Source organism: Athene noctua, chromosome 7 (assembly GCF_965140245.1).
Source record: "Athene noctua chromosome 7, bAthNoc1.hap1.1, whole genome shotgun sequence".
In the NCBI taxonomy this organism is placed as follows: Eukaryota; Metazoa; Chordata; class Aves; order Strigiformes; family Strigidae; genus Athene; species Athene noctua.
In genome coordinates, this window is record NC_134043.1 from 24,643,479 (window position 1) to 24,670,127 (window position 26,649).

Below are 26,649 nucleotides of genomic sequence, written 5' to 3' on the forward strand. Positions count from 1 at the left end.
AAGAAGCCTTTTGCAGATGTTGAATTTTATGTAAGTAACCCCATGACAATCAGCGCATGTTCTGGAAGAGCGCTACATGTGTGTCCCAAAAGAGCCCACTGAAAATGAACTGCATTCACCTACCAAAGCAATTGTCCTCTGAAATTAAAAAGGTTCATTTGCAGCATTATGATCTAATAGCCTACAATTTATGCCTCCTTTTAAAATATCAGTGGCTAGTTTCTTAATGTAATTTCATAATTTAGGGAGAGAGAACATGTGTATCAGTTTCTTGGACAATACATGTAGTTGGTTGACTAAACTGAGGATTACTAATTTTTGACATTTATTTTGCCTCAAGAATCCCTCCTGATGCCACATAATCTTCAATGTGCCCTAACCCCCAAAGAAAACATGATTCATAATCACGGCTAACATTATTACCTTTTTTTTTTTTTAATCATGCTGCAGAACCTTATTTCGATTCATTCTCAGTATCACAACAATAGAATTTGCAGGAAGGGAAACCATGGTAACCAACTAAACGTGCTACAGCAGATATCTGCTCAAAAGAACATGCAGTACCATCACACTTCAACGCCTACGAGTAGTACAATCTCTACCCATTTCCTCTTTATCCTCATCCTAATTATTAAACAAGCTCTCAACCACAAAAGGCTACATTGCAAACCATGTCTTATTGTTACTGTCATTTGCTATAGGTCCTAGCATTAAGCGCTGTACTACGCTTTCGCCAAATTTAAAAACAGATCTAATACCTCCAGGAGTTAATTAGGAATTTTCAGTTCTTTTCATCCATTTGGAACATCTAATTAACATCACAGTTTATTTTATAAATTTTTATTCTCACGGAGACTTGCTGATATGTATGGACAAACATATATACCTACAGTAATTTTATCTTGTAAGTAACTTTTTTTTAAATCTCAGGGTTGCAAAAAATTTTCAGTGGCATTCTCTGATTAATTAGCAAACATTGCTGAATTCTGCTGTGCTCTTTTTTTTTTTTTTTAATAACAATGAGAAACCACATCCATGATTAAGTGAGAGCATTAAATATAGTGGGGTGCTGATCTGCTGCTCTCATTTGTGCTTATGCTTCATTCTGTTTTACCCAGTGTCCGAACTGATACAATTTCACAGGCCTTCTTATTCTCTGAAGATCAATTTTATTTGAAGGACAGCTCCAAATATTTATCCAAACTCACACAGTTAAAACAATTTTTAAATTATCTTTTCTCTTTCCCTAAGAACATACTTCTACCTCTGTTACCAGTTCTGAGAAATTTGGTTTTAGATTTTAAAGGTAGTCTCTCTTAAAAAAAAGTCATGATGCAAATTAATTGCACAATAATGGACAAAAGTAGACAAAAATAGCTCATTAGAAGATGATAAAAATGCACTTATATAAGTGGAAAGCAGATTTTACAGTAACTCACTAGCAACCTTAATAACCGAAAAGTTTTTTTGAGTAAGAATCACTTTTTCTATGTTATTAAAGAAGAAGAATTATTCAAAATCTTCTCTTTGAACTCAGTTAACTATTCCACAGCATTGCACTAAGAATATTTGACTATGTCGGTTAAGCCTGCAAAAGCTATTATTTGTCCTGTCCTATATTTGGCCATTTATCAGTGCTAGGCTATGTCTGTAGCTATTGTGGCTCAGGAACAAGATCTTTAGATCTGTTAGTTCTATAAAAGCATCAGAGACTCCACGGTGGTCAAAAATTCATTTAGAAAGGCTTAGAGAACAAAGAAAGAAATGGCCCACTTCATCTTGAACAGGATGTGCAGTCCTGGTCCCCTCATCTCCAAAAGACCATCACAGAATAAGAGAAAGGCACAGAGAAAGATGACAGAGATGATGAGGAGTATGGAACAGCTTCACTATAAAACCTTAATGCATAGTCTAGGACTCATCAACATATAAAGAGAACAATAAAGGCAATGTGAGTGGCACGGAAAAGGTAAATGGACATCAGTTGTTCACCATTTCTCATAATACAAAAACTACGGAGCATCTAAAAAAATTGCCAGATGGAATCTTTAAAAAAGGGATGCTATTACCCATAAAACCTAGTTATAGCATGGAACTCATACTACAGTTGTAGACAGCAGTCTCCGAGGGTTCAAAAATATGCTTGTAAAACAACTAGACAAAAATCAAAAATCTCTCTATCAAAAGCCTGAAAAAATAACAGCAATAACAATTCCGCTCAGAATTCTCTGAACAGCAAGTTTTCAGAGGCTGGGAGAGCACACCAGAGAACTACTATGTGTTCATCTTGTTCTTACACTTTTCCATCAGTGTCTGCTATTAATAGCTATGGAAGAGTGGATACTGGACTGGACTATGAACTGGTCCTTTGATCTGACCCAGCGTGTTCTTAGAGGATGTGCTAATACAGGAACAGAGATATGTAACTGGGGTGAAACTCTTTCCAACCAATTACCCAGATCTCTCCCTAGATCTGCCATTTTACGATGACTTAAGGCATCCCTTAGAGTAAGTTAAAAAGAAGTGAGATGCAGAAGAGCTATGTTAGGAGTAGAACGGTCCACAAAAGAACCTTCATGCACCAACTGCATTTGCATTCTGTGCATTTTGGCTGTAGCTGAAGGCTGTAGCTTAGTGTGATTGTCCAATCTGTTTCAGATTTCACAAAAACATGTTTTTATAACTGTGAATTCTGTCTGCCTACAAAGGAGTTATGATTTGTGATGGTAACAGTTTATTCTTTATCTTCTATAAAGATAAGTTGTTTAACAAGTGGAAATCTTCAGTGTAGAGCAAAGACAATCTGAGCAGCTCTAGAAGATGCCCACTACAAGTACAGTCTAGAAGGGAATGAACAATGAGGCTAGAGACAGAAGAAGAGAGAATATAAATTTTTTTCCCTATAATATAGCCCTCTGTGAGGTGATCTTCTTTAATAATTCCAGAAAATAAATATTCACTTTACAAAGTTGAGCTAGGGTTCATTAATCTCTATCAGATTTGTGGCATCAAGGATGATGTATTCACAAATACAATGTCTGGGGAGTCATAATAAAGATTCTGAGTTCTACCTTTATGTCTCACTAGCTCTGTAGTCAAAGGGGGATTTTTTAGCATTTTTTCTAATTTCTAATTTAGCTATGTTAGAAACTACCAACGCAGCTGATACCTGATGTTGAAGTTCATGAAATAAACTGTAATATAAAATAAATAAATCAAACAACAAACACCAGGATATCTTCCTTTCTGAATTCTGAGGACGCAGAGGACGCAAGCACCTTAGCTTAATTTAGTAGCACCAAACCAAAATGTAAGACAGAACAGAACTACAATTGGAACTAAATTCAAAACAACTTCATCAACAGCTGGTATGAACATACCATCAAGATTTTAGACATCAGTTACAGTAGCTGGTGGAATCAAATGTAGCATTCAAATTGTTCCATGATGACTTGAGGAGCTGGCTGGTTTGGGTCCTCAGGACAAAGCACACAAAGCTTGTTTTTTACATTGCAGAAATGAAGACTGGAAATATTTCATTACAGAGACATCATACCTTGCCACAGAAAGGGTTGTGATCCTGTTTCACTAAACTGCTCTTCACGACTGGATGCACTGGGTTTTTCAGGATCCCCAGACATGCTGACACAAATGCAGGAAGAAGACATCTGCCAGAGCTGGGCATGCTGAGCTATCTGTATTACTGAACTGCCTGCCCCTTGGCAGAAGAACCGGTAACTACAAGCCAGGAAACAATCCTGTCTCAGTCTCAACAGCAGCACATCCTACCCAATGTTTCTACAAGACTTTTAGGTCTTGATGAACTGGGATTTTATGATGCAACTGCACATCATAGGTAGCTTCCAATTTGTCCTAATCACATTGACAGACTGTCAAAGACAGACAAGTCAGACAACAAACACACAGTGAGAGATAGATTGAGTAGATACGTAAAAGTAAAGAGGGAACCAAGTATTTATGCTAAGAGTTAATGGGTTCCCTCAAGGATCTCAATTTTACTCAGCATTTTCCATTCATTTTCCAAAGCATGCCTGAAAATCAGAAAACATGGATATTCTGTTTTATGTTTTGTCACTATGTTATTTACTGCAGGATTAGAGCGCCTCCTCAGCATTGCTGGACTAACTGTAAAATGTTGTGAAACCTATTCTGTGTCTGTTTCTTTATACAAAACTAACAGCTGACCAAGTTTTCTTTCATCCCACATCTTCTAAAGGGTAAAACAAAGAAGGAAAAGCAAAAATCATACAGAAGTGATCTTAAAATTAACATGTCTGCTTGAATGCCACAGTGGTATGTAAATCAAGCATGAAAAGATCAAACTGATTCACACATTGAAAAAAGAAAGGATAACATTGAAGACCCTGAAGTCAATCAAAGTCTTCCACTGAACCTGGAAAGGTTTTTGCCCATACATACCACCCTACTAACAAGCTCCTTTTCTGGCCATGCAGATGAAATTCTGAAATTCCTACTGGGATTATCTAAACTGCAGACGGAGCTACCTTTGCCATCTGGCAGTGTAGTGACCAAACACAAGTGATGGTCTCAAAAAATGCTATAAATTACAGCTAAAATTACAGAAACTCATCATGGCAATCAGAGCAAACTTCTCACAGACAGGATGAACCAAAAGACCACAGAAATTACCTAGTCTATAAGAGATGCTACAACATCAGCAACTCAGTCAGTGGGAATGTTGGCTAATGGGTATATTCTGCATATATAATTCCAGGGAGAGAAAAAAATGGAAACCAAGCAAAACTCTGCCTCCAGTCAACGGAAACGCAGACTCCTAGTGGAGAGAAAAAAAAGAGATCCTAGAGGTAAAATTCCCATGTGGAAGATACAGTGCTGCAGTTCACACAGAACTTTCACCTAAGGTATGAGAGCAAAGGTCCTCATTTGTATACTTTAAAGGCCAACAGCAGGACAAAAGAGCATTACTTGCTGTGGGATGGAAAGCAGCCACCTAGACCACTGTCCTTAATATACAAATCATTCAGCTAGCACTTAAACATAATGAAATGGCTGCAACATGCTGCCGTTTCAGATTCTGAGGTGTTTTGCCAAATGCTGAATTTTCTCATAATAAATCAATGATAACAGCTTTGCTATCATTTGAAACTATTTCCAAAACTTATCACCAACAGCTATCCATTCTCTTTTCTACTGGGTATAAAACCAGATTTTACTGCTTTCAGAGAGGTCTTCCAGTTTGAAAGAGATACCATCAAACCTAGAAAAGACCCATCTTTTGACTTGCTGGACTGGAGGAGCATTTGTAACACAAGCCATACAGCTTCATCTTTCAGAGTCTATAGGCCCAGTGCCTTCTGCACCACTAAAGCAATGGCCAGGAGTTCTGTCTTCAAGCCATGTGTTATGACAACTGTTTTCTTATTAGGTTTAAATGAATATTGCGAAAGCAAAAGTAGATGAAATGGAGTATTAGACGCTAATAAGCAGCACCAATTTATTTACACTGTTAATGCAGACCAGTGTAATGTTTCTATTTGGAACCTTATTACTACAGAAACAAGTATCTCAGTAAAATATACTTTCCCCCACCCCTAAAAGAAGAAAACTAATTCATCACCCCCTATTATTTTGACATATTCTTATTTTAATTGCAAACTTATTTTACCCATATAAAACTTTCAGTCACTGCATCTTCTCCTTCAATGTTTTTCTGTCCCACTTAGATTTAAAACATTGCTAATAATCACCATCTTCCATCTGAGTACTTAGGTGTACAGCCCAGGCCAAAATAACCGCTATCACATTAAAAGTAATGAAACTATTTAAAACTTACAACTATATAAGCTTTTTTTTTTTTTTATGTATATCTGATCCACTTGCCAGAATTTTGCAGCGTGAGGAAACAGATCTGCAAACACTGTTAGCTAACAGGTGTTCAGACAAAAAACCCCTCCTGATTTATTGGCCATCCCACAGAGGGACAAGAAAGAACTAACTGCTCTTCAGCAACCGCTAGCTAGTAAGTAACCCACACAGTAGACTAGTCAAGTGAACTCCTAAGATGCCTTTTATTTCTTGATCACCTGCTCTCCCAACATCTACATGGGTTCACACTTGTAACATAGTGGGAGAAAGGCAAAACGAAGTGGCACCAGCAAAACCACAGGGGCTATTATCCTGATGGTGCAAACAGTCAGGAATGTTAGCACTTCAGAAAGGGCTAGGGGAGGTTAAAAAAGTACCCCCTTTTTTTTTTTTTTTTTAATTAAAACAATGCCAAAGAAATTTAAGCACTAAGCTCAACAAAACTGTACAATCCTTGAATATTTTATAAATTTTATAATGAAATATTAATTACCAACCTTAATGCCAAAGTGTAGGTTCCAGGTTGCCGTTGGCTTTCACGAATGAGATAGCTACCCTCTGCAACACTTAATAATTGGTCAGCTTCCTCCCTTGAGATCATCCCATGGAATCTAAGGGACAAAGAGTTTTTGAAACACACATCTTTTCGCTTTTAAATCACCTTTTCCTCTTCTTTTAAAAACCACCAAACATTATAAATGAAAAAGAAACAAAAATAAAAATGACCGATTTGCAGGAATCTACAGCTTAAATTAATCTCGCTTTCTGCCTTGCATTTGAAGTCACTTTAATTGGTTTAGAAAGGTTACTATGAAACAATATCTATGAAACAAGTATATTGCTTTTAAAATCTGCATCTTTCAATTTAATACATATAAATAAATCCATTTTCTTCTGCTGGCTTCATATGTTTTGTGCCAGTGGCATGCAATCCAAAATTCTGCAGCATTCAGGAATATTATGACAATTAGCCAAAATTTTAGGGATTGCACATAATCTCAGTAATTACTCGTGTAATAACCTAGCAACATTACACATCTTTTACAAAATAAACACAAGTAAGATCTGCTTTGTTTCCCCACCCTAAACCTAACCATCTTTACCTTAGCAATCTGAAATAGAAGACACATATATACTGTACACTTATATTGCATTTGTGATCAAAATCTTTTTTTTCCTGCATACAAACACCTTTTGCAAAAGCCAGCGGGAGCGGGAGGTACACAAAGGCAACCCTCTGAAAGTACGGAAACGTATGTTTTTCTCACAAAAGGTACCACTCAAAGATATCCATATCCATCAGAAAATTCAGCTGTAATTTTAGGCAGACGAAAGTGATGGTACTGAAGTAATAATCTGATGGTGAGCAAGACACACTGCTGTAAATCAGACAGAAGAAACAAAGGGCCCAGAGCAAACATTTGCAACATTTTCTGTAACTATTATCAACCAACATGTCCAGATACACCACTTTCAGAGATGTACTTTACTTACTCTCTTCCATAGTATTTGGGTCTGTTCTCTACCTAGAAAAAACAACAGAAATTGTAATGTTTCATAACAAGTGAACCCATACAGTAAGAATACTGTCCATAATATAGTATTAAAAATAGAAAGGGATATAACATAAAAGTACAGACAAAAATAGGATTTTCTCTGTGGGCGGAATATAGAGAAACCAAAGGAAGACCTTTTGGAAACACTGCACTTCCGAATGGCTTAAAACAGACTGAAAAAGAATGAGCTGCTTGGATTACATCATTCTCAGGGCTCTGCTAATACAAACCGATGGCATTAAGTATTGATTGTACAAACTGCCAGAAGAATAATGAGTGAAAGTGTACTATATTGTTAAGTGCACTAATGCAGCGAAACATCTATAAAACTCTAAAATTTACAAGTTATCTTCCATCATAGAACTGTTGGTGCCACTGCTGTGAGAAATTAAGCCACCACCATATATATCCCCTCAGAGTGAGGGCAAGTGGTAGCTTAAACAATCAAGTGCCTAAGCCTTGCACTTTTTGACTTCACTAAGCTGTGTGATTTCTAGGATCACCTAAAAGACCTCAACAACAGGTACGCATGTGTTATGCTGTGTAACACCAGCCCGTCCGTTCTCTAGAGACTACACAGTGTAAATGCACACAACATGCAAGGGTGTCAGAACACAATTTGCCTGCTAAATATTTCAGATAAAGTAACTTATCTGCAATTGTCCAGGAAGTTTAGAGATGTGAGGAACTGCAGACCTCCCAGAAATCTGCTCAATAATCTAAACAACCAGATTGTCCCTCCTTGCTAAATTCAAAAGAAGAAACCCTTTGGGTAGTAAAATTAAACATTTGTATAACCTGAACTACAAGAGTATAAAATGATCCAGCTAAAACACAAAATACTCACAGTAAACTGTTGCTTTAGTTTCTTTTTTCTATCTTTTCAGAAAAAAGCCTATTAAAATTAGCACTTTTCTCCAGTTATCTCAGTGGAGTACAAATAAAGATTTCAGATGTCCAAAACAACAAAAAATACATCCAGGCGTACAGTTTAACAACTTCTATTCTACATTCCTAGCAAATAAAAAGCTATTGAGATGGTTTATCACTTTTGAAAAATCATTCCATCACTGGAAAGATTTATAATGTTCTAAAATATTTCCTTTTCCTACATAACACAAACAAGAGTTGACTGGTGTGACAATTGTTTTCAAAGGGCCTGAAGAGACCAGATCATTCAAAAAAAGAAAAAAAGTCTTACATATTTTTTGTTAAATGTAACTTATTTTTTTTCAATAGGAAGACAGCAACACAAATGCAGAAAAAGTAAAAACATTTTTTTGTTGTTATAATAGAAACTTGCAACAATTCCTAACTCAGACCCTCAAGATAAGACACTAGTCTCAGGCAGTTGTTTAAAAAAAGAATCCTGTCATGAATAAGATTTTGTTGTCTGTCTATTGACATTTTATAGTTATCTCAAGTGAATGCAGTGAATTTAGATGACAGAACTGGAAAATTTATATAGGCAAAAGCATTCCATTTCAGCAATGGATTAGTAATGTGACAGGGCATCTTCAGAGTACTTGCAAATCCTAAGACAAATTATAATATTATGTGTGCAAACATTTGGAAATGTGAACTGGCAGATGACTGGAGCAAAGCATCAGAGAAAAGCTTCCAGGCAATTGTAGCTGGGTTTGCAGCTCATCTCAGTAGATGAAAATAACCACTTCTGCTAACATTGAGTCTCTGCTGATCAGTTTTACCAACTCACAAAAACTTCAGTATAAATGCTGATGTGTAACACTGCTTGCTTGTGTAAGACTCAGTGCAACTGGACCGCCAGCTCACTGAGTTTTATTGCCTACTTTTTGGAGTTTTGGTGGGTTTTTTTCATAAGTTTTTAAATTTATGATAATATTAGGTTTTTATGACATCTAGACTGGACGCATACATTTAGACTCTAAGGTAACTCCATCAGAACTCAGCAGGGGCCTTCTAATTCGCTTAGAATTAGTTGGGCTACATACACACTTAATGCAGTCCATGTGAACTTACTAAAACACACAGATTTCCCATCGCCAAATTTACTACGTAAGACAGTAAACCCTGTTCTCCGGCTTTCGATAATGCTTCTTACAAGTATCATTACACCAGCTTTACTCATAGCAAAACACTGAAGCATTTGTCCTTACTTCAGGTATCCTTAGCTGCACCAGAACTAGAAGCAACATGCAGCTTTCTTAGTCTTTTGTGTCTGCCTGGACTTCACCGAGTTCCTGCCAGATTGTATTTCTACAAATTACAATTGCAGGCACCCACATATCCTCCAGTTGCACTTGAGCGCTGAAAGCCAAAACAGTTCAGTTCAGAAGCTTCATTAGCCTAACTTTCACACTCAGTCAGCCTTAAGGAGACAAAAACAAAACATCCATCTGGACCGGAACTAAAACCCACCTAAGGAAGGAAATACACTTTTAAATAAAACCAAAGCAACAGCTAGAAATCAGCCATTTTAACTAAAGCTGCTAGCTGAAAATACAGTGCAATTATAATCTGCAGAGTTTTTTTCTGATTTGGCAGTATTTTTGGATCAAAGTATTGTTAAGCATGAGTAAAGGTAGCCTTAGCTACTTCATTTTCTCTGTATTCAGTGAAGATCAGCTGAATGCTAAGTTTTTGACTCCTCGGGACTTTTTATTTATGGGAAAATTTTCCTATTGCTGTTTTCTTAGCCTATGTTTGGCACGGTTTTAAAAATTGCTTCTAACTTATAAAAAAAAAAAAAAAGAAAAAAAATTACTGTGAGATACTTGTTTTCAGTGTGCTTATATGTATAGCACTGATGCAGTGGCCACAGGAAAGATTCAGGTCTTACTATGATACCTGCAAGAAGCACAAACGTCATTGAGATATGCACCATTGTTTCATTTCTGATTTTTTCAAACTGAGGTGTGAAGCCAATGGAACCAAGTATATAAGCAGATAAATGGGGCAGACTTGGCAAGTGCCTTACGGTAGCCATTTCTTCTGAAAAGAGCTTACTTACCATGAAAGTTGGGAAGTCATTCTGGTTGAACATCATATAGAGAAAGACATACTTTGAGAACAGCTCTAACAAGGATGTGCATTACATATGCCCATCTATGCCATGTTTCTTGACTACTCACAGAGGCCATTTTCACAAGACTACACAGATGCTGTTTAACAGGCTTGTTAACTACTAGCACTGAATTAGGATGAAGCCTCATAATAGGATGGAAAAGGCCAGTGATTTTAATTATCGCTCCATCATTTGTCTGTTTGATATTTTTTCATACATAGTTATTTAAAATTTATCATAGAGTGCCTTCATATAGCCGTCGAGGATGCCCTAAATATGCCTGTACATGCACACATGTGTATATAAAAGATTATATGCATAACAAATACAAATTCCATGGAGGTAATAAAATATTAATTGGACAAACATTACAATTTGGATGTAAGCCTCATGCAGAAGTCAAACATCCTTAGAAGATTATGGGATCATCAACTTTACAAATGAACACCATACAGTTTTAAAAGCCTTGGCTCTGCTACACCTTCACAATAAATAAATCCCACATGAATGCAATGCTCTTTTTACCTCAACGTAACTTCACTGATCTGTGTTGCTCTGATACAAATTGGTGTAACAGAGAAGAAACTGAAATCCTCTGTCTGTGAGAAGCATTTCACGTTAAGTAGGTCATTCTGTTGAATACAACTCTCAGTATTAGCACTTGTACAACACGTGCCTTTGCACCTTAACTAAAAGGTTGGGGTTTTTATGGCGTGATTTCCAATTATTCTCTAACAAGCGCTTTTTCCCCTAATCATCACTCTTGCTTATGTCAACAAGTGGAATACAATAAGGCAAGAGGAGCAATTTACGTGCTAATACCTTACCAAATTACATGTTGTTCCCTCCCAATGACCTCTTTGATGTTCTCTGGACCAAAATTCTCTTCCTAATATTTATGAATTTGTTTACACAGCTGAATAATTCAACCACTTAGGAAAAGATTCTGCTCCCCACTGACTCACACATGGCTGCTAATAGAAACCCAGCTGAGAAAGAGGAGATCACAAAGCTCAACACTAGCAGGAGAGGCTGAGACCAGAGAGAAAGGTTAAATATGTTACTGCTCGCTGAATATATTTTCACTTCAAATCTGGCTCAGTTGCATAAATTGTTCAATACTTACAATGAAAAAAGTTATCTGCATTATAATGAACTAATGCAGAGGTAGGAAAATGCACACTGATAATATATTATTTCAATTTTACCTTTATTTGGTAAAAATAAGCTTCAAAGAGCTTTTTGGGGTAAATTGATTCTTTAATGGGAAAATGTACATTTAATATGCTCTGTTCTGCAGCTAAATACCTGCAACTGACCGATTCTTCCATAGCTCTATTTTATTTAGTTCAATTCACATCAGTTTCTAAAACCCACAGATTTTAATTCTCAGTTTCTGTAACAGTGCTCATGGTGCAGACACAGGTTTACTCTGCAGAGTTCAAGAAACTATTTTAAAACACAGAATGTCACTCTTTTTTTTTTTCTACACTAGCCCAGGGAAAGTTTTACACTTAAAAGTTTCTCATAAGTTATAAACTTGTTTTGGAATAAATTAATAGAAATATGACATAATAGACACTAACGTGTTACATTTCGTTCTTCAGTGACACTGAAGACAGGCACTCAGCAGAGTGTTTTGATTGCTTCTGGCGCTTTCGCCAATCCCTAACTGACTTTAACAGACTACCTGCTTATAGAATTAGACTGGGAGGACCTCTCCCTATGTACGGATGCAGTATGATCAGATTCCCTCCAAAGAGCTTGGATGATTAGTTCATGCAGGACACCACTCACCCACAGCAAATTTTCCTCCCTAAAACAATTTGCCACCTGTATAATAGCTAATAAATTTTTATAATTAAACAGTATTAAAATTCAGTGATAACATGGATGAGAAAATTATAGCGGTCAGTGTGATTCATATTTGAAGAAACTTTACATGGATGTTTTTATATTTGGCTGGCAAGAGTAGTTCTCGTTTAATTAAAAAAAAAAAAAAAAAGGCAATCTGGATCTGATCCATAGCTGAAGGATTTCCAGCACTCCAGAGGCAGGAGACATTTTTAATTTTCAGATGCTATATACACATTTATATCTTTGCTTACTTGACTGGATAGGCTAACAGTATTTCAAGAAATACTGTGAAGGAGAATGTAGTACAAAATTTGTTTGTGACTTCTTACCACCTAGGGCAAAAAGCCCCCAAAGCACTTCTCTGCAGTCAAACTAGCATGGGATATAATGCCAACAGATCTTATTGAATATGCTGGACTCCTTTATCAGTTTACAGCTTCTCCCTGACTACAGGATACGTATGCATTGTGCAGTGGCCATGCAAAACAATTACAATCATTATATTACCTTCTGTCAGATTTCCTTAACTGTGCTGGTACTTTCCCACTCCTTACATATCTATGATGTTTGTTTGTTTTGTTTTATCCGAAAGAAATTAAAAAGTACATAGAAAAATGAAGGCTCTAATTCTATAAAAATTAAAACATTCACAACTGAGGCTCTCAAAGCATCTAACTGAAGAAACTGAAGAACTGTCGCTCATCACCTCAAGTGCCAGGCGACTTTATAGCATGCACTCTAAGTCTGTCATTACATAAGTAAAAAATGGCACGGTTCTGAGATAAGACTCAGCAAATAAAAGACTACAGTGATTATACAGCCATAATGTCAGCACCTCAATCAACAGTGTCAGGCTACCAAAAATCCCTCATATGTTTTACAACGTGCATATATACATACACCTACACACCTACTAGCACTTCCTCCAGTGTAATACTTTTGAGGAGAGGAAGGAAAAGTCAGCTATTCAACAGCACTTAACAACAATAAACACAGTCTATTGGAGGCAGAGAATAAAATACACAGTCCTGTATTATAATTATAATCACAATCACAAACTTGTAAGACTAAGCTCTTACAAGACTTCAGTTATTCTGTATGTTAATGTAATGAAAAACCCTATCATAGGGAACATAGAAAATAAAGAGAACCTTCCTATGAATGTTGCAATGGGAATAAAAAAATGGAAAACCTCCCATTTTTCACAGCTCAGATCTTATTTTCTATAGACCTCTCCTTCAAATCTCCATCCCACCTTATTTGATGTACATAAGATATCTGCACAACAAACTTAACAAGAATACCCCTCCTTGGGTCCTCATTAAGAGTAGAAACACTGGTTACAACAAAACTTTTTGCTACAGTGCTTGTAAAATTCATGTATGGTTCCTACAGCTATGTCTTGCTTAAGTGCAATCAGATACAGCTATACATTTTATAAAAAGACAAACCTATCAAATTAACAAAGGAAAACAAGAGTGCTTTCACTATGTGCAGTATTTCAATTTTGTTAAATCTCTACTTTTCATCTTAAAAATTGACAAGACTACTTCACAGAATCACGACTGGGCATTTGAAAAGATGACAGAGAAATGCCTGTTTAATTCTGTAAAGTAATCCTCCTCATGATCTAGACTGTAAGCTATTAATGTTCCCGACAGTTCTGTGTCCCTCTGTATTTAATACTACATCAAAGTGACTAACATATTTCAAAGATTAATTTCCTTTCTCCTGGCACATGATAAAAATGCTTAAGTTTTATTGCAGCAATGTAATAACTTTCAGTGGTTATTCAGTAAGAGCTGTGTTTTGTAGTACTGTTTAACAATTCAAGCCTAACATTTCATTATTTTTGAAACTGAAATAGTTTCCCAGGTTCCTAACTGAAGTCGCAAGAGAGATGTAGTTATGAGTAAAATCTTGCTGGCAAGAATGTTTGGTATCAGTTAAACCCTCGAGTACCACAGCTCTGGAGACGTTCTGCTCTGCTGGACAGCAGCTCAGGGCACACTCACAATTTGGGGTCTGCCTCAACAACTGACCCCATGAGCAGATGATTTGGTATCACTGTATATTAAGGGATCTCGTTGTTAATGTTTGGATCCTTAAAATCTGTGGCTCTGATAGCTTAGCTACTAGTATTAAGTACTTAGCCTTAATTACTATGGCTCAAATAACAGCACCAGGGGAGGTTTCAGTCTTCCCTCTGTTGATTTATTGCACACATCCAGCAGCAATGGATGTACAAACAGGTGCATAGTCCCCTGTACAGCTCTGCTTTTCCTTCTATGAATTTCTGACCCGAAAAGGAGGAGAAAAAGCATGTTTCTATGTATCTAAGAATCAAAAACCAGTTAGTGATTCACAGGTATACACATCATACTCAAAATGCTTTTAAATTAAATTTTTAGATCAAATGGATTTCCAGGTATGAGTGGCTCCAAGGCTACTTAATCTAATCACAGCACCAAGTGTCCCAAGGAATTGCTGTTTGGGTTGGACATCATTAAGTACAGACTTGCAATTAATGGACTCTATAAAAGTGAACCTTTATAATACTCACCTCAGAAGTGCAGGTTATCCTTCTAGGATGGGGAGCTTCCTGTTGCAACTGATACACTGGAAGAAGGCAGAAGTTAAATTCTGATTAATACAGGATCATTGTATATGTTAGGCATTTTAACATTAACTACTGTCTTTAAATAAGGAAGACGTTCTTTAAGATTTAATGCAAGGATACATATATCAAGGTCTCAAAAATTTAAAGTGCTCAGAAAACAGAATGTTGCTAGCCAAAATGGGATTATTGATTATCTTTACAATTAATTGATCAAGTACTATGGAGTAACTACGTGAGACCAGTCAAGGCAAATCAGGCTGATGTGAGACTTTCTTCAGTAAGCAGATGGAGTCCCATCCTACTACACTGGGCACACACTCAGTCACCTGAAATACATCTTTACAAGAATCATTCAGAACTTTATAGAATCAAGCCCTCTCCTTTTGCCACTACTCACTGATGACACTTTTGAACAAAGAGAAAAATTGCCTTTGCATTTGCAGATCTAAAGACATCAGGAGTTGAGTAGCAGAGTAAAACTGTTTAAGGCCCAAATTACGACATACAGTTACTAGTATCTTCCCTCCCTCTTTATTCTTTTTTTCAAATAAGCCTCATCAAGCCAGAGTAAGTCTTATAAGCCAGTTGTATATGTAACGATACTAATATGCAGACTATCTCACATTACACCAAAGGAGTGACTTTCAACTTCTATCCTAGGAAGAATTTGGTTTGGCAAATCACCTTCAAAATGAGGCTGTCAACACTTAGTATTTGAATAATACTCTAAAACTGATAAAATGGACATCTGGAATTGTTATCTTTTAAAATTAAATTATGTTTCAATCATTAGCGCAAACACCAAAGTCTAATAACATGTGCTGTCATCTTCTTCAGGTAGTAAGACCATAGATTGACTTAACCAGTAAGACTTAAGTTCATTACACTTCTCATTTGATCACAAGTCTTTTCCACTGACAAATGCTGTATTTATGTGCTAAGTTACATCGGAATGGAGAAAATGGCAAGATGCCTGATGACATGGCAATCATAAGATAAACTGGAAAAATTCACACCCTTTGTTCCAAAAAAAAACCCCTTAATGTTTTTTTCCTGACGTTACTAAAGTCAATCCTTACTGTTCCGTACTGTCATTACAAAAATTATTTTTGCAAGTGATGTACACTAGTATATAAACCATTAATTTTCATTTCAAGCGTAGCATGACCATTTATTTTGCCAGCACACAGATTCCCTAGCTTCTATTGTAAAAGTCGTATTTGATGGCACTGGGCCTTGTCCACATATGATTCCGAGAACTGTAGAGTCAAGTTCAAAGGGAAAAAAACCCCTCAGAGAAACTCACAGAGCAAATTCCACAGAAGAGCATCATCATCCATCCATCTTCTCCATCCATCATGGACAGAAATATGATCAAAGCCTATGACTCTGTGCTTAGTTCTGAACTATGGGAAGGGCTCAACATGGTGAAACATAACGGTGTGGGAGATTGGGTGCACACATATTTGCACATGCCCAAGCCTCCAGTTCCTGGCAAGATGCCAACAAAGATTTGGTATTAAGAGAGGTTGGATCTTCCCTGTTGTAGATTATGGCATGGAATAAACCAAACAAAGAGGGCGTGTTGCTCGCGTTCACAGAAGGTACAGAGCTGTGATTCACTGTTAATGCTTACAGTTGGGAGCAAAATACACAGATCTCAGTAACAAGTACAAAAATCTACTGCAATCATGACTAAGAATGTTTAATACCAAGGAGCGAAGTGTCTCAGTTTTTAGCCCTCGGCTGCAAGAAAAAAGTTTCTTCAAATAAATAATTCTGTGTGCAAATTCTTTAATATTAAGTGGTTGACTTGGCATATGACAAGCTACTGCTATAATGAATGATGATTCAAAAGGTGCAGACAGGCTTTGCCACCAGATTCACAAACAGACCAAGGTCCCAGCCGTCTCCATTACATGACAGCAGTTGCAAATGTTGGCAGTTATTAAAAACCATTCAAAGTCATCCACCTAAAGAAAACACTCAAAGATGGACAAAGTAAAAGTCTTCAGCCTTTTTTTTAGACATTGCTTTTCTATTTTCTTCACTTAACATAAATGTATTTTAAGAGACCCTGACATTCCTAGACTGCTAAGGGGTATTGCAGTTTGCCAACTCCTGTAATTTTTATTACAAATTTCACAATATCTATTTACTTACAGCCTAAGCTCTTTGAAATTTCTTATGAGACATGTTCTCATTTATAGAAGTCATCTGATGCTCATATTGCACAGAAGATCTTGACTACGTAACTCATGATCACGTTAACAAAACCAGAATTGGAAGCCAAACCAAAACAAGGCTGATTTATGAGTTTTGAGGTCTAACTGACTTTTGAATGCATCGACTTGGCAATGGCCAAACAGAACAAAACCAACTGATGTCTGTGAGCCATTAACAGAAGACTGGTCTAGGTGACAGGAAAGCTGTTTTTCTAATGCTCATTTAATTCTACTACATATATTTTAGCTGACAAAAATACTTTAATCTGCCCTCTTACACTTACTTTCTTTCTAACCACAGTTTTCATCAAGCCTTTAAGACCAACCCAAAATCTCTGACTGAAAAGAATCTCCCACTGCAGGATAGAAACCTTTCTGAAATAACTGTATTTTCTTGGGTGTTGCACCTCCCCAACCTTTAGAGAGCAACATTTTCATATGTGAAATGTTGCTTGAGCAAATCCTTTTAGCCAGCATGAAGACATCAAACTTGGGAAGATATACAAAAGAAAATGCAAATATAAATTTGACGTCCCTAAACTGTTAAGTATGTTAAACACACAAACATTCTGCTTTCAAAATCTGCTTTTAACAGAAGACTTCTTTCTTGCTGTGGTTCCACAAGTCTCAAAATGTCTCGCACCTTAGCTTTTTTATTTACAAAGAACTAGAATTTAGAGATCAGGCATTGTAGGAATCTACAATGCTTTGCTATGGTGTCATTTGTCTCGTGTTCTCTTCAATCTCCCTGACCCTCCATCAGCACTGACAAAAAACAGGCCGTTCCTTTACTTGGAATTATTTTGTATTTAAAAATATAAGGGTTTTTTGGTGGTTTGGTTTTTCTTGGAGGGAGGCGGGGGGGGAGTGGTGATATTGTTGTGTTTTGTTTTTTTTTTATTTAGGTATGAAAACAGCGAGTTGTGAAATTCCCAAGGGAGTGGCGCTCTGATCTCAGGGCAACATGCCCCAACTACTGCCTTTCACACCTGACTCTGGCAGCCTGCAATGCCAGCTTCCCCTGAGCTCAAGCACGCATGTCAAAGAGCTGCAGCACCCAGGTGAGCAGGCTGGTAAGAAACCAGACCCTTCCTGCAAGGGCTTCAAAAACCCTGTTTGTGATTTGTCATGCCAGGCAAACAAATGCTCTTGTTTTACTACATCAGCAAATTCTGGGGGAAAGCTATTTATTTTGAATTTTTCTAACCAGCTCAAGTCTCAGCTCGAGTGATGTACAGGAGCCCTAAAAATCTGCAAGGATACCAGCTTTAAGGCATGAATAGAGTTTATGCAAGCCCTGGTCTAGGCAGCCAAACCAACGTAAGTCAGACTCACACAGGAGTGAGATCACTTACGTTGGTAAGGTGAAGTGAATTTACTCTGCCAAATAATCTGCATTCACTGGTCCCTGAGGATAAAAAATTGCACCTATCTCTAAATAGTAACGAACCCCTTGGTGCTTCTTAAACTCACATTCTGATGAAAAGAAAAATGAGTCTTTTAAAGAACTCAACTGAAACTTTTTTAGCTCTGACTTGGAAAAAAAAAAAATCCATTGAGATACTTACAGTAAGATTTCCAAACAGGTGGTCTGTATTCATCAGTATCTGAAAGAAAACCAACAAATCTTAATGTTGTGTTGGAAACATTTTAACACAGAAATAACTGTGCAGAAGCACTTGCAGATTTATTAAGATAAATATTGCACCTAAGTACTAAAAATATTTTTTACTATCATAGAACAACCTGTTAAAAGTTCCCCCTCTTTACTTAAACTGAAAATATGAGAAGGTATTTTCTTTAGCCATCTAGAATAAAAACTACAGAAATATGTTTGCAAAATGGCAAACATGCAGATCAGAAGACAAAACACTGGGGGGGAAGGTGAATGCATATTATTTTACTATGTATATATCTGTAACTTCCCTTTTAAATTACACCAGAAAGATTTTAAAATCTCAAATTATATTCTGATAAATCAGTTTTCATCCAATTTATTCCTGCCATTAGCTCCTTCCTCTTCTGGACAGCAATTAACTCCTAGAATAAAATCAGAGTATGTAAGTACTATGAAATACTTTTTCAAAAAGGGAGGGGTTTTTTCATACCCAATGCAAGCTCTACTCAGAAGCAGTCAGTATGTATCAGCATATTTCTAATCCCAAATTTTAATTCTCTAATAAAATTATTTAAAAAAAAACCCTCCAATGTTTTCTGTCACCCTTATGACTTGCTGACAACTGATTTTGAGCTCAAGACTGTTGCAAATTTCATCTCTCTTTGACCAGCTTCAGTTCTGATGCTACAAGGTACTGAGGTTTCTGCAAGACTCTGTGCTTACCTGCCTTGCAGGTGGTGGGAGTTACTCAGTACTCATTACACCACAGGGTCATAAATTGAGACAGCCACACAGCCAGGCAGCCAGTCTTGCTGTCTGAAACCTCACTGCAGCATTAATTTCTGAGCTCTGCAGTTGTCTGGTCACTGAAACTATCCACTGCATCCAACAAACCCCTAACTTCTAGTTTTTATTATGAGGTTGTGTAAAGATCAAACAATCTGGGAACCTGTTGCTTGAATTTTGGCCTGAGTGGCAACTCCATTTGAGAGTCTTTAAGGCCTCCAAAACTGAGCCTGAAGCTGGGCAAGGATCCACCTCTCCCACCCTCAGTCATGTCAAAATATCTCTAAATTAGATCTTAGTGGAAGGAGCTATTTTCCAATTTAATTGGCACAGACTTGCCCAGACCCTCCCCAGACACACCCAGCATGCCCTCTGCCCTGCCTAAGTTATCATTTTGCTCCATTTTTTACCCTGTATTTTAGCATTGTGCATGGAGAGGGTGCAGTCCTTATGGACTACCTCAGTGGCACTGGGTTTTATAAATACAATTCATTATGACTTCATTAATAATGGCACTTGGTCAAACTGCCATCTTCCAGAATATGATGGGTTTTGATCTCTGGAAGATGCTGTAGATGCACTACCACACCCTGGGGATCAGCCAGAGCACTTTGAATCTGCACAGAGACCTTCGGCAGCCTGCTCTGTACTATGGCAGCGAAACAAAATCAGCAGCAACAGATGCAGCCATGGTTATTCATTCCTACTTTGATACCTTCAATTAAGGCAGTGCAAGTCGATTCATTCCAGAAGCATTGTAATGTGATCCTTAGCACTGCAATGTCACATGGGAAAAGGGCAAAACTTTTAAGTATAAATAATGGGTTTAGTCCCAGAAGACAACTCTTACCCCACTAGCTGAATTTTCTTTTGCTATAGTCTGTTTTTTGGCAATATATGCAGCAATTGAATTTACAAATAAATAATTTAAGTAAAGGACAACACATACTGTATTTGAAAAATATGAGCTGACTGTTATGAAAATACAAATATCTTGGCAGTCTAACCTATACTTGCTTGCACTCAAGCCATATAATTGCTACAACTAAGGGCAGCATGATTATAAAACTGAAAAGCAACAATATTTGTGCCAAACAAAAAACCCCAAGCCTTGTTAAAGTCAAGCAAGAACAGCAGTAACTTTCATACAACAAACACTTAACATTCTGAAATTGGAAGGAATGATTTATGTTATGCAGCTGTGCACAAGGATTTTGTTAGAAAATCTGTCGGTGAGCTTTACTGCCTTTACTGTGTGAGAATACCCCTCCAGCCATCCTACGCGAGCTAATGAAAAAAACAAAAGGTCATTTCTATTGTGATTAAAAAAAACCCCACCAAACCACCTTATCTGACATAAAATACTGTAGCAGCAAGTACACTGCAGTTACAGCAGAGAGTCTAGTGTTTGTTTCTGTGCAAGAATGTTTCTATTGCTAAAACAACTCCACAACACAAAGATAAAACAGAAGGAGCATAAACATCAGGCCCGTCTGCTAGATACCCATTTTTAAAGATTAATCGATGCGGTCCCATTTAACACATCATCAGTATTTTGAAATGCATTATTAGGAAAAGGGCTCGATTTTCAGATAGAGCAGGCTTCCAGATACAGCATCTTCAATTAGGCATCCAAAGTACCCAAAAAGCACTTCAAGGCATGATAAAAAAGCCACAGAAAATGCTGAACCCAAAATACATTTTCTCACTAACACTGCACCACTTTCTAATTAATGCAATAAACTCTACGCTGTCAGTTCTCAGATTTTCTACAGCTCCCATCAGCACAGTATCTCAGCTCTGCTAAATGTTTTCACGATAAAATAAAATCGTTTTCTACAAGCTGTGCATCACATTTTATCTTAACTGTATTTTCTTCCTTAAGTGAGATGCAATTCAGCTTAAAGCTGCTCTTCTCCAAAGGTCTGGAGCACTACAGAAAACAAATGTATAAACTGATCCTACCAGCACTGGTGAGCCTTTTGCCAGCATGAGGGCACTCTCATCAGCAAGTACATTTTAGATCAGACTGTCCATATACATAAATTGCAATTTCAAACTCAGTCCTGTTGCAAACTGACAGATGCTGGTGCTGAATAGTCTTCCTAACCTTTAAAAGATAAATGTTTGATAATACCCCACTATCCCAAGCAATGACAGTTTTTTAATTCTTCAGAATTTTGCTTTGATTAGAAGGGTATAAGATTTTATTTTTACATATTGTAAGGGCACATCTTCAAACTCTACCCTGAATCCATAGTGGTATCTAATACTTCCCAGCCTGGAATAGATTAGAAAAGAAATGGCTGTATGCCGAAACCTGTATTTTTAAGCTTCTAAATAGACCTGCCATAGTATAAATATGTATGTATGTGTAAAGAAAAGAGTAAGAATATCTTAAATGGATACATCACTTGAAATCCCACTGAGATACAAAGTTATATGCAAGGTAAAAGGGTGGGGGGAAACAATGTGCAGGATGCATGAAAATACATTTATAGTCCTTTACCTTCTAGAAACAGTTTTGCTCTTGAACCAACAGCAAAATCAAACTTATCTTCAAGCATCTTATCACAAACCCGTAACTGTTGGTGCCTCTAGTTCACGAACAGACCTGTATTTCTTGAGTACCCTATGTGACAGGTTATCTGTCACTCAGCTTCCCCAAGGGCAAGGGTTTGCCAGCCCATCTCTCTCTTCAATGGACAAGGACAGAAGTGATCCCTGTTTCTTAAACAATTAGTAGCACATTCTTGGGGTCATCTTCTTTTCTCCCAGACACACTCTCCTCCTCTCTTTTCCAGGACTTTGCCTTCCCCCAGCCTTAGCAACGTGCATCTGCACACAAGACCTCTCCTCTCATCCCTGAGCAATGCTTCGGTTTGCTCCCCACTGCTGTGCTGCTACAACTCACCTACCCAGTCCACTCTATCTTCTCAGCATCTCATGCTCAAGCCATCTCATCTCTACTTAAGGCTTCCTTGAAAATTGCCTAAACGCAGAGAAAATAGATGCAGAAAAGCCCAGAACAGCACAATAGGCAGCTTCTGGCAACAGCCCCTTTACAGGCAGAAATGTCAGAGGGGGCAGAAGCATTGCTTTCTGGGCTCAGTGTGCCCTCCTTTAAGCACACAAACTAATGAAAGAAAAAAAGGAAACTATGCATCTTGGGCACGAACCATCTGCAATTAAGAAGTGAAAAGCACAGAGTGATCATCAGAAATACATGCTTGCACAGAAAAGGGCTTCTGCCAATAGAAAATCATACAGACATTTAGAAGTTCATATACAGACACCAACACTATGAGAGCATCTCAGATTTTTCCATAAACACAAATGTGATTAATTGTGACATAACAGTGTAGCATTTCCCTTCGTTATTTTCCTTCTTTTTTACCCATTTCCATTTTAGCCCTTATATAAATCTGGACAACTGTAGTACTTTCAGAGGGTACATTTTAACTGCAGACATGAAAACTGTTACTATTGCATCAAACTGTTTAGACTGCTTGTCTCTGTGTATTCCTTTTATAGAAAGAATAAAAATGTTTACCTCTGCTTGAAATGGTCCTTTCTCTCTCCCCACTGAAGATCAGCCAGCTCTAGGGTAGAGCATCAGCAGCTTAACTACGCCTGGTAAACCCATAAAGCAATTTAGGACTTACTGTGGGGTTTCCTGTAGAGAATTCAGTTTTATTTTTTTTTAACTGTATGTCATTCCCTGCAGCATAGTGATCTGTAACATCATGCTGGAGATCAGTTTAACACTGTCTGGGAGGAAATAAGCTATCTGGTGACACAGCAGCTCTTGCCCCAAACTTTTATTTTATTTGGCCACATCCCTACTGAACCCAGGTGAGGCCTCAGGTATTGAATCTTGTGGAAGAGGGCAGTTCTTAACCATGTGAATGAAACAATAACACATTCAGGAGAAGAAAATCCAATTTCATGTTTTCTGAACCGATCTAGGACCAAGGAATGGTGTAAGTCATAAATGTGCAAAAGATGCAAGAAAGTATAAAACATTCTTCTGTAAGCTACAGCCTAGGCACTAACTAGTGAGCATTAACATGTGTTTTAAGATACTAATCTTGCTTTGTTTGGCAGCAGCATGTGTCAAAATTTAACTCCTGGGGAGATGCATGACCAGCAGACGTGGCTATTCGCTGACCCATACAACAGACTTCTTTTTGTGCTCAAAACCCAACTTGTACAAAATTCCTCCTCAGCCTCAGAATCTTGCTTGTTAGCACTTTCTCTATGCCCAAAGGATGCACATAAAATCACTTGACTTAGAGAAATAAAGCCATAATTTATTTGCTGGTGAGATTTTCACGCCACAAAAACAGTGCAGTTGAACAGAAAATATAATTTCATCTGTTTTTCGGAGTACAGGTAACAACAGCATTTCAGAAACTAAGCTCAAGCCATAACAAAACGTTTTAAGCAGTAGCCATCAGGCCCTAGCAGAGAGGGCTTTTATGCACTCCAACCAAAATAAAACTCAAACAGCATTAAGGTAATTAAAGGATGAATACAGCCACCGCCCTAGGCAGCGGTAGTAAAACAGATGGGCTGCAATACTATGGTTTCAAGGTAAATAGGAGAAGCTGATCGCTGGCTGTGGCAGCACCCAGCAGCACTCGATGCGTTTTGCAGAAGTCCCTGTGCAGCCAGAACTAGGGAAGGCGATGGCAGGCAGCTCCTGGAAATGAGGCAGCAGGGCAGAGGGTGCAGAGAACAGCCAAAATATTGCTATTGTGTGTGTACTGAAGTAGGAAAGGCACACAACAAAGGGCTTTTTTGTCTCCTAGACAAGACCTTGAGATCCACATTTTTTTCCACAAAGCCTCTCTCCACCCCACTGCTACACCTCTGCTCTCAGCAGCCAGTAAATTAGATGACGGTCTGTAATGGGGTAGCGGGCAAAGGATGCAAAGTGCAAGAAGCACCGTGTGTGGCTACCTGCCCATCACACAAGGTCCTGCAGAAACCAGCCCCCACTCCCACAGGGTACCACACACACTGCTGCCAAAAGTGGCAAAGTTCATTTCAGCCAGTGCTCAGTAAACAGGAGAGAAAGCGGTGGTCAACCTTTCTTGCCTTGCACGGAATGTTCTTAGGAACAAACACTTCTTCAGCATTCAGGTCCTCTACATGAATATTAAAAGGGAAATGATCCTCTGGCTCAGTCTTGTCCTGTCTTTATCTTTTCATAGCACAGAGGTAACAAATTATTTCTGCCCAAATGACCTCATATGGGTTTAGACCATGCTTTAACTTTTTGATATATTCCCTTTTTCTTAAATAAAAAACATTATGTTGGTATTTTACAAAAAATATTGGGGTTTAAACGTGACTGAATAAATTATGTTAATACAAAAGTAATGTTCTCCATTAGTCCCTAAAAACAAAGACATTAATGAGAAGAACCTGTGCCTGGGTCCATGTGGAAAACACGCAGGATTTCACAGCTAGGCTTTCACAGAATTTCCTTTGTTTATAGGCAGATCCCCACAGGGCTAAGAACACCCCAGGCAGTGAGCACCACGTTTTCTCCCAGTTCCCAAATACACAATTTACTGTACAACACTCAGCAACAATGGCTGATACTGCTAGACTGTTATCGAGTCTTTGATGCTACTTTAATGTTATCCTTGGCACATGATTTCCTTTGAATTAAGAAAAAGAAAAAAGCTTTGAAAACTTTCAGACATGTTAAGGCTCTTCCTTAGGCAGGTAGATACACTACTGTAAGGAGCTTCTGTGCAAAAGCTTCAAAATAAAGCACCATCTATTTTCTCTACCTTCTCCATGTGGAGAAAAGAGGCCAGACAGGTGTCCGCTCTAACAGGCAGGCAGACGTAAGAGGTCAGCATGTGTCCCAGCTGTGTGCGGGCAGCTAACCCTTCCAGCAGAGGGTCCCCTGTTCCGAGCCTGCTGTGCTGCCAACACAAGCCACCCTGGTGGGAGCTGGAGTGTGGTAGCTGTCAAGCGTTAAACTAAAGCCCAGTCTGATCACAGAGACAAATGGCCTCTAGGTCCAAAGAGGAGCTATCACCAGCTTACATGGTTCGACTCCCACCAGGGGACGGCACCTTGCAGGCAGAGGTCCTGGGCAGCCTGCTCAACTGCACCCAACTGTTTCCAGACCAGCCCTGGAGGAGCTGGCACACAGGCACTAAAGCCATCCATCCACAGGGATGTGCCCAAGCCTGTGAGCAGAGGGGACAGATGCCAATGACTAATCTCCTTACACAAAGTTTTACTCCTTTGCCTCAACCTTTGGTGCAGGTAGCTACCTGCCTGAATGCCCATAAAATCCCATGCATGTGGTCAACTTTGGACTTTTAAAACTAAACCATGTTTGAGTTATTTAAGCAAGAAAACAGCTGAATGTATTTCTTCACATTTTCTAAAGGCATTCCTATCTAGGGGGAGAACAGGATTACAACACAATTTAAGGGAAAGATACAAACCAGTGAAAACAGGCATTGATAATGAAAGCATCCCTTTGGCTGCAGAAGAGCACTACATCACACATCACTGTGCCCCAGGTATTTTTTAATGGGACAGAACTTATTTTTCTCTGCTCTTTCGTCCTCAGATGTTTTTGCTTTTACCACTCAAAAAAAAATACAATTAGGTTCCTAATTATTACTGGAGTAAAAATGATTAAGAGAAAGCTAGTGTGAACGATGCCCCAGAAAGCTACGAGGGCCACTGCCACTTCTCTGATGTGACCAAGTGGGAGACAAGAAAGCACTCTCAGCAAAAGTAAAGGGGTTTAAAGAAGGGCATGCTCTGAATAACTGCATCAGTCTTGAGGGCAAAAAGAGAAGAAAGATCACACTACCATTCTGGTTTCTATAAATGTCTGATTCAACAGCAATAAATTCTGTGGGAATGCTTCTAATGGGGTTGAATGAGAGACCCACTGAAAACAGCTAGAGTTCAATGCCTCTCATCAGCAGGTCTACTATTACTGCCTCTTCATGAATGATGGGAAAATTTTACTGAGTAATATTTTGCCTATCACAGGCACTGCTGCTGTTAAATGAACTCATCTTCTA

At 38.1% G+C, this 26,649-nt stretch overlaps 1 protein-coding gene across 3 annotated transcripts in view; it reads right to left on the reverse strand.

Moving 5' to 3' along the window:
- CHN1 (chimerin 1) overlaps positions 1–26,649 on the reverse strand; it is a 103,425-nt gene that overhangs the window by 62,647 nt on the left and 14,129 nt on the right. Inside the window, exons 2-5 of one of the 3 annotated variants that reach the window (XM_074910453.1) lie at positions 18,741–18,779; positions 14,891–14,946; positions 7,363–7,394; positions 6,366–6,479 (exon numbers count right to left, since the gene is read on the reverse strand). In XM_074910453.1, coding sequence (XP_074766554.1) covers positions 6,366–6,479; positions 7,363–7,394; positions 14,891–14,946; positions 18,741–18,779 — 241 coding nt within the window. Of the gene's footprint in view, positions 1–4,671; positions 4,758–6,365; positions 6,480–7,362; positions 7,395–14,890; positions 14,947–18,740; positions 18,780–26,649 lie in introns of those variants that run through there. The other 2 variants (XM_074910454.1, XM_074910458.1) reach the window with 2 other exon arrangements.